This window comes from Garra rufa, chromosome 5 (genome assembly GCF_049309525.1).
Source record: "Garra rufa chromosome 5, GarRuf1.0, whole genome shotgun sequence".
NCBI lineage: Eukaryota > Metazoa > Chordata > Actinopteri > Cypriniformes > Cyprinidae > Garra > Garra rufa.
In genome coordinates, this window is record NC_133365.1 from 5,893,797 (window position 1) to 5,903,554 (window position 9,758).

Sequence of the window (9,758 nt, forward strand, 5' to 3'; positions counted from 1 at the left end):
GTTTACTGTTGCAAACAAGATGTGCACTTAACACACATCTGGCAAGATTTTATTTACTTATCCATCTATCCTTCCACCCTCCCTCCTTCCCTGCAGGGGCCAAGTCTTTCCAGGATATGGCGGAGTGTGATTCAAGCCCCTTTCTTGACAGGTGAAAAGAGACATACTTAGAAATGTGTTCTGTGATGTTGCATATCGTTTTTTATTACTTAAATGCTATAAACTGTTTGTCTGTTTGATTATTTCACAGCCTCTCTTCCTCTCAGCCCTCAACAGCAGGATGTAATGTACAAGACATTTGTCCTGCTTCTGAAGTAAGTTTTCAATCCAAGGGACCGTTTGATAAAAGGGTCACTCTCTGTAAACTCCTGCAGAAAACAGCATGTGTTTTAATATAACACTAGAAAAAAGCCCAGGTTCATTTGGGGTCTTATGGGGACTATTTTAATGGGTTATAGGAGGTCCAGGACCCAGTTTATGATGAACTTGCATCCCAGTTTAATAATGTCATAAATCATACATCGAAATGTAAAATAAATAAATTTTACAATAAAGATATTTATTGTATTTTTCATACAGAGTTTCTAAAATGCTGGAATTTAAACCTTTGTGTTGTTGAAGGTCTGCAATATAATATAAGTGTTATACTTTTCTCATTTTGTTTACTTTGTATTTATATAATTTGGTAACACTTTACAATAAGGTATCATTTGTTAACATTAGTGTAAAACTAACATGAATGAACAATGAACAATACATTTATTACACTATTTATTAATTGTTAATGTTAATAAAATATGGTTGTTCACTGTTAGTTCACAGTGCATTAGTGTTAGCAAACACAACTTTGTGGTTTTAATAATATATTAGTAAATGCTGAAATTAACATTACCTAAGATGAATAGGTTATGTAGAATTATTGTTCATTCTTAGTTTATGCTAACTAATGATGTTAACTAATGGTAACTAATGAACCTTATTGTAAAGTATTACCTATAATAATAATAATAATTATCATTATTATTGTTGTTTATTTCTTTTTCAGATGTCCATTTTTATTCACTTTGGATCTGGTTGCCATTGCCAAGCGCTTCTCTCAGTTCGGTCTGCAGGCCTTCTCTTTGGGCACACTCTTGCTCATACCTTGTGCCAAAAAGAAGGAACCACAGATACAAGTAGGTTCACATTCACTGTAGATGATGAAGAGGCCAGATATTCACTGGCTATGCTCTTATTAATCCTGGATTTTTCATCGTAACATTTTTAAGATTGAGTATAATACAGTTAGCAGTTTTTATTAACAGTGATTTGTGATTTTAATTTCTAACATTTCTAAAGTCAGTATTCATAACCTACAAGCTGACTGAATGAAATCATTCAATTCTATTATTTGTCTTGTAACAATTCTTAAAGTATGTGTTTCATGTAATTATTTTAGTGTTGTGATTAGGGTTGGGCGATGTCGACCAATTTGGCATTGTCCGATGTCTAATGTGAAACATGGCGATGACGTCTGCGGGGGGGCGGGAGTGCGGGATGGTTGTTGTTAAATAATTTATTCATAACAAATTAATTAATTGTAGCCTACCGTTTCCACCAGTGCTTAATTTGAATCAGATTTTGGATTTTTGCGTTCCGGTATTTGTTAAGATCCAGCATTAAGTGCATAGAAGGTGACAGTGAGTGCGTGCAGACGACACAAGAGCAAGCGCGGGTTTATGTAGATGCATTTGGAGGATGTGTGTTGGTCCCTAACATATTTTCAATCAGTCAGCTTTTTTAAGTTCAATATCGCTCTCATTGTTTGCTTACTGCTTAACCCACTCTCTCCAAACGCATTTAATGAGCAGCGGAATGTTTAGAGAGAAAGTGTAATATCAGAAATAATACCGAATCAAGGGAAATATAATGTATTGACATTATAAACACTATAAACATAGCTATAAGTGAGTTACCCTGACTCCAAAACGAATCATTTAGATGTAATGGTATTCAGAACAGAACAGGAATGAAACGAAATATATAAAGTTAAGAAACCCAAACAAAGCGAAACTAAAAATAGCAGGCGTTGGGCTCACACACCTCTGTAATTCGGCACAAATCCAAGTGTTTCCATATTCCCAGTGTATTTGAATAATAAAGTGTTATTTATAATGTATACTAGGCTTTGTATTGTACATTCGTATTTCGATGGAAAAAATATATTCTCTTGTTTTTGTTCCAAGCTCTGTTCGTTTTGGTAAAACCATGAAAAAGGCATATTTGGTGTAGTTTATTTAATCTAATTTAATTCAAATTATTTTGATTTTTTTCTGCTGTTTTTGTATGCCTCATTTATTAATGTAAACGAACTAGTTCATGTAATTAGTTTGGAGTTCACTGTAATTTGTATTGTGATCACTAACAACTTCCTTGTTATTATTTCCTCATAATAATAATAATAATAATAATAATAATAATAAAATAAGTAAAGATGCAGAAATTGAAAGCATGCATTTCATTTGGCTATATAGTGATTAAGTGTGTTTTTCGCGACGGGGCGGAGGATCGCCATGTCGGCTCAGTATCGTGACGTCTATCGGCCATCGGCGACGGAGGATGGCATCGTCTATCGACCCAACTCTAGTTGTGATGTATCTCTTTGAGTGGGATTTGATTTGTCATCATTCAGTTGTTAGTGATTTTTATCTTGAATGTTCTCCTATTCCACTGATTTGTGATCTGCATTTGACTTACCGTTTGTACTAAAAGAACATCTTATCTGTTTGATACATCAGAGCTTCCTGTTATCCTGCAGCCCTACCCTCATTCTGGATCAGGTAGAGGAAAGCATGACCACTGGAGAGTTGGCCGGCATTCCTTTACAGGTCTTCTACTTCTGTTAAAACAGATCTCTTCTCACTTCTTTATTTGTATGTTATGTTTGGTTTAAAATGTCTCACCTTTTTATTTATTGTAGATTAGAGAAACTGTGTTCACCTTCCTTTGTCGAAACGACAAGTCCCAGATGTTGATGAAGACCAAACACTTCACTTATTTGAAGAGGCACTTGATCTCAAAGGGTCACTCTGAAATGGTGCAGGAGTTACTGAACTGCCTTGTGGGGCAAAATGGGTTAGTGGATCCTTGATGAAATTTCATAAATTATTAATTAAAATTAATAAACCATTTAAATCATAATAACAAGCATTTAGTTGCCTACATAGCCTAATAAGCACTCAAATGCACGCAGAAAGCTTGCCACTGCACACCTACAGAAGTATTGTTTATGAATGTGTCAGGGAAAAACAGTAAGGAGGCTGCATTAACATTTTAACAATTTATTGATAAACTAGTAATTACTTTGTTTTCGGCTTAAGAGATGAAGTTGACTCGTCATTTCTGCATTAGTGATGCGCCTGTGTCATACAGATTACATAACCTGAGAATATTTGTTTTCCCTGTGAATTGGTTCATTTGAAAGTACATTTCACTCTCTATAGATATATTTGTCATCTCTATAAAGCATGTAAACACAGTTCAAACAGAATCATATTTACTTTTATTATTTTACAAAAGTAAGATGTTTTGTTGTTATTCTGAGTGCACACAAGTAAATGCAGAGTCTTTACAGATTCGTAAGATGTATACTCTTATATTACTCTTATCTTATCTGATCAGTATTTTAAGTATTTTAAAACAACGTCAGAAGCATCTTACCTGGGCAAAGGAGAAAATGAACTGGACTGTTGCTCAGCGGTCCAAAGTAAATTTAGCATTTTATGTTGAAATCATGATCCCAGAGTCTGAAGGAAGACTGGAGAGGCACAGAATCCAAGCTGCTTGAAGTTCAGTGTGAAGTTTCTGAAGTCAGTAATGATTTGGGATGCCGTGAGTCTGCTGTTGTTGGTCCACTGTGTTAAATCAAGTCCAAAGTCAGTGCCGCCATCTACCAGGAGATTTTGGAGCACTTTATGCTTCCGTTTGCTGACAAGTTTTATGGAGATGCTGATTTCCTTTTCCAGCAGGACTTTAGCACCTGCCTACAGTGACTTAACCACTTCCAAGTGTACTGCTGGCCATGATATTACTGTGCTTGATTGGCCAGACAACACGCCTGACCTAAACCCCATTGAGAATCTATGGGATATTTTCAAGAGAAAGATGAGAAACAGTCGATCCAACAATATACAGCTCAATAGTGCCTCAGCAGTGCCACAGGCTGATCACGTACACGCCGAACCTCACTGTTGCTGTTACTGCTGCTAAAGGAGCCCCAACTCAAGTATTCGGTGCATGTATGAACATACTTCTAAGAGCTTAAACAAGAACTTTTTTTGGTTGATCTTCGGAATTAATCTAATATTTTGAGATATTGAATTTTTGACTTTAATGAGCTTTAAGCTCTTATCAAAATTATAACCCAAAAATGTTTTTGAAATGTGTTACTTTACATGTAATGAATCTAGAATATAGAAATGTTTCTGTTTTTATTTCTGTAATTTATTTTGTAGGTGAACATGTGAATAAACGTTAATTTTTATGTTATTTAATTTTTTTGACGTAACATTTATGTAAGGGATAATACAGTTTTTGTTTGGTTTGTGCAAATGTCTGTGCAGCTCACACTTTTAAACCAGGTACGATACCATGATAGAAAATACATGTCACACACCTGTAGTTTCACCTGAATGTTTTAAATTAAAGCTTTCAATTTCAAGGTCCAAGTTAATTTTTCTTTCTAACAAAGTGTCTTTCACTGTGCTTTTTTTTCTGAATAGTGAAGAGGAGGCCATTTCTTTTGCCCATGAATATCTGAAATACAGAGAGCTGAAAGGAAGACAAACAGCATCTATGAGCAACACTTTCTCTGATCCTGTCAGGGTAATCCATCTTAAATATTATTATTATTATTATTATTATTATTATTATTATTATTACTATATTTTCCGATATAAAAACCTGAAAATAAAAAATGATATGTTTGTATTCAACTCAAGACAAGTAAAAAAAAAAAAAAAAAAGATTATTTAGTAAACAATTGACTAATAGTGTGGATAATTCTTATTGGACAATACATGGTGCATCCCTTTATTTTGGCTTGTTTGTTATTGTTTTTTGTGGTTGTAGATAATATACTAATTTCTCTCTCCATATCTCTCTTTTTTTGTTTTATTGTTATTTTGTTCTTCAGGAATTTTTGGAAAAGGCCTCGGAACCCAGGAGTACACAAACATTGGCATAAGATTTTTTTTTATTTTTGTTATCTGTGGGTAATAATATAGTATTTTCACTCAGTGGAGGATTGCACTAATACAATATTATATGATTTCACATTTTACATTGAATATTGTTGCTGTATTTCATTACTCATGTTTTGTGAATTTAAAAAACATTGTGTATATAGACACAAATAACAAATAAAAAAATATTAATTTTTCTTCAGTGTGGAAATGTTTATGCAGCTTGCAAATTTACTTCAGAGACCAAGATGTTATACACAAAGTTTCAAAGTTGATATAATGTAATAAAATGGAAATATACAAGTACTTGAAGTGTTTTATACTAATATGAAAGCATTTCAAAATGTCAAACATGCTTTTACACATTTAAAAAAAGTTTGTTTGATTGATTCATTCATTCATATCAGGTTTTCTGTGTAAGCTCGGTCAGTTGTGCAATAATTTCTCTACATAATCCATTCACAATTTGAAATAAATTATTACTTGAATTAGAGGACCAAATGTCCACATGTACCGTTTCAGGAATGGCAAACGCCAGTAAATCCACTAAATTGTTCCACTAAAAAAAAAACATGAGTCATTGCTATGATTGACAGTGATTTGTATTATTATTACTGCATTATTTATAATTGCATATAAGCTCAGGGAAAGACTGAAGTATCTTTAACAAAGAACAATCATGACTGAAAACGTAACTATAATGGGTTTGCATACATCATAGTACAAGATTATATACAGAAAAAAATGATTAAATATCTTTGAAAAAGCATAATATTAATAAAATCATAATGAATTAAAAAAAATGTTTTTGTTATTTTTTAAGTTTCAGGGATGAAACTAGAGAGAAATAGGAAGAAGAAAAGGGAAAACAAATATTTAAGATAGTTTTGCATGTGGTTTAAACAATTTTGCACATTAACATATTCAAGACAACAATTTGGGGTCTTCGTAATAAAAATAATATATTTAGGAATTAAACTGGATCATTTTAGTATTGTTAAAAATATCAAAACTTAAATCAATCCAAAATAAGCTAATTTCATCAACATTAAAATATTTACAGATGAATTAAATCTGTCGCTCATATCAGTTGTTGCACTTATAACGTCATAGGTCACATGATAACGTCAACCTGGCGGAACGCATTCATACTCCACGAGATTTGGCTGTTGAGTAGGTACTCTTTTAGCGCTCGTTAAGTACTTATTGAAATTAAGTACCTACTCATTGAGTATGCGGAACGCAGCCATTGATTAGCTTGTTCAGGTGTGTTTGATTAGAGTTAGAGCTAAACTCTGCATGAAGTTGCTCATCCCTGACTAAAGGTAAAGTTATGTAATCACCTGCCCCCAAGTTTTTATATTGAACAGATTGAGGCTCTTTTAATAAAATATATTTTCAAATGTGAACTTAGGTTAAAAATATATAAATCATGCTTATTTACAGTATGATTTATATGTTGGAAATTTAAATCAGACCATTTGAGAACCCAATGCGACAGCTTGCTGGAATCAGTTGAAAAAACAGAACAACTGCTGGAATTAACATTTATATGTTTGCTGTGGTGCATCATGGGAGGTGGGAGAAACCAACTGTGTAGGATAAAGGGGATTATTGGATGGTTTGTGTGTTTTTTTATTTTAATTGAACTGCTTTACAATGATGGATCTATTGTTGTGTAATAGTTTATATATTTTTTCATTAGGGCATGTGCAAAAGGCTTGGAATATTGAGGTTTTTTTATTTGGTGAATTTAATTTCTGTTTGTATGCATGTTTGTAAATGGTTGTGCTCATGGGTATAAAAGTTCACTAGCTTAATTAGCAGGATATTGCTAATGCTAAAGAGTTATTCACCGAAGAAGAAGAACCTTCTGAAGATGGAAAATATCAGGATGCCGACCACCATTAAAACAACAACAACGAAGAAGAAAAGAAGGGAAATCTCAAGAGTGAGTAATCTGGTTGTTTGCTCTTACTGGATGTTCTTTGTTATGTCCTTTAGGTTAGTAAGGAAACTTTTCTCTTACAATTCTTTTGCCTTGATAAACCTCATGGTACAGAATTTCAAGCTCTTCCACACCAATTTGATCTTAAATGTAATGTCAGTAATTTCAGCTCACAGCTGAATGTCATTTATACGTAACGGACACAATATTGCTGTTACTCTTTTAGTCATATTAGTAACACACTGATCCTTTAATTCCATTTAGGTTCTCTAGGATATTATTTTAAACGGTTGTCCAGATGAATCCTCTTGAATTGAAGGCTAACCTGAGGTCTCATCACTGGATCAACAGCTTTATGGGGAATGCTGGCGCTCCTGAATGCGGTCTCTGTTTGACTGATGTTAGCTGGACTACTTTGAGGAGCAGAAGAGTGCTGTCAGTCACCTGCAGGTTAGTATTCACTACTGCTCACCTGAGCTCAGGTTAGTTAGTTAGTTAGTTAGTTAGACTGATCGATAGATAGGGGCACCCCAGACTCAGTGACGGGAGAAATTAGCCAAGCCTTTATTGCTCCAGTTCTTCATTTGACCGCTTTCTGGTTTGGTGATGTGTTTACTTTAGTGATGTTTGTTGTATTCTGCTTCACTGTTTGGCCTTATTACAAACCTTAAACTTTGTAGTTTATACAAGAAGCATTTAAACAAATCAATAAGCTGTAACGCCAGGCCAGCAGAGGGAGCCCTTACTCAACTCTGACTGCTACTGCTCCCTCTGCTGCTTCTATGGTTACTTCCTGTGGGAGCCATAAAAGCATGGCCATGCCAAACAGCAGGTTGTGAAGTACTGTTTTGCTGTTGCGGACTCTATCAAGCGTTTTTGCCATTGCCTTGTTTTGTTCCATAGTTATAATTGTAGTTATAGTCTTGTTCTGGTTTCATTGCTTTATTTCATTTGTTACTTTGACCCTGCCTGTTCTGACAACGGTCTGTTTAATAAAGTTTGCGTTTGGATCTATCAACGCTGTTGTCGAGTTCCCGTGTTACAGAAGCGAAGCCATATCTGATTGACCATGTCAAGGTAAGGGGTTACTGTCAGGTTTATGGACTGTTTATCAGTGTTTTCCTATTGTTTCCCCCCCCCCCCCTGTTTTTCCAATGGTTTGGTTTCTCCCTGTGTCTCCCCCTATTGTTCAGTTTGTATTGGGTTTCCCCTTTTGCCCATATTTGGAGTTCCCCCTTGATTGTTACAATAATGCGTTACTTACACACTATTGTGCTGTTTAAATACTGTGCAGTTGCTTTGACACAATCTGTATTGTAAAAGGCGCTATATAAATAAAGGTGACTTGACTTGACTTGACTAATGTAATTGATTATATTTGTTCAGGGGTGTGTTTACATTAGGGAGGGCCAATTTTGCGATCACGTTACCGTAGGAGGATCGCGGAAGAAATCGGTGGGAAAAATCATGGGGGCACCGCCAACTCGCTGAAATACAATATGAAATAAGTTGATGGTTATATTGTTTTGTCTTTTATCTCAGTATTCTTATCAATCCACGCTACAATCCATCAGTCTTCTCCACGCTACAATCCATCACGCTCCCTAACTAGGCTCCCATCACGCTCCATTACTGGGCTCCCTAACTAGGCTCCCTAACTAGTCTTCTCCACGCTACAATCCATCACGCTCCCTAACTAGTCTCCTACCACGCTACAATCCATCACGCTCTCTAACTAGTCTCCCATCACGCTCCATTACTAGGCGCCCTAACTAGGCTCCCTAACTAGTCTCCCATCACGCTCCATAACTAGGCTCCCTAACTAGCCTCCCATCAATTTCCATCACGCTCCCTAACTAGTCTTCTACCACGCTACAATCCATCAGTCTTCTCCACGCTACAATCCATCACGCTCCCTAACTAGTCGTCTACCACGCTACAATCCATCACGCTCCCTAACTAGGCTCCCATCACGCTCCATTACTGGGCTCCCTAACTAGGCTCCCTAACTAGTCTTCTCCACGCTACAATCCATCACGCTCCCTAACTAGTCTCCTACCACGCTACAATCCATCACGCTCTCTAACTAGTCTCCCATCACGCTCCATTACTAGGCGCCCTAACTAGGCTCCCTAACTAGTCTCCCATCACGCTCCATAACTAGGCTCCCTAACTAGCCTCCCATCAATTTCCATCACGCTCCCTAACTAGTCTTCTACCACGCTACAATCCATCACGCTCCCTAAAGATTGAAACAAAAGTGCTTCAGCTGTGATTGTAAAAGAAAACAGTAAATTGTTCTACATATTAACACTTTAGCATTGTGAATATACACAGAACATTCTCGCCAGGTGGTTGGAGCAACGTACAAGGAATCTGGAGTTAACAGAAAAGGTAATGAACACTTTAGTCTTATTTTACATTGTGTGAAATCTCACTAAGAAAAGCATAAAACTTAATGTGTCCTGATGCATTAGACCACATCTGCATACTCATGTAATACAGTCATCTTAAACCACACAGCTCTTTAAAAGAAGCATTCTGATGATTAAAAATGAAGTTTGTTGAAAAAGATTGTATTTGACTTG

The 9,758-nt window shown here is 35.6% G+C and overlaps 1 protein-coding gene across 1 annotated transcript in view; it reads left to right on the forward strand.

Moving 5' to 3' along the window:
• The window catches only part of kntc1 (kinetochore associated 1), a 44,464-nt gene extending 39,059 nt beyond the window's left edge, over window positions 1-5,405 (forward strand). The window contains exons 54-60 of the mRNA XM_073839956.1: window positions 97-151; window positions 251-314; window positions 1,046-1,175; window positions 2,778-2,867; window positions 2,960-3,114; window positions 4,761-4,863; window positions 5,174-5,405. Coding sequence (XP_073696057.1) covers window positions 97-151; window positions 251-314; window positions 1,046-1,175; window positions 2,778-2,867; window positions 2,960-3,114; window positions 4,761-4,863; window positions 5,174-5,224 — 648 coding nt within the window. The 3' untranslated portion in view covers window positions 5,225-5,405. The remainder of the gene's footprint in view (window positions 1-96; window positions 152-250; window positions 315-1,045; window positions 1,176-2,777; window positions 2,868-2,959; window positions 3,115-4,760; window positions 4,864-5,173) is intronic.
• Window positions 5,406-9,758: the final 4,353 nt, after the last annotated feature.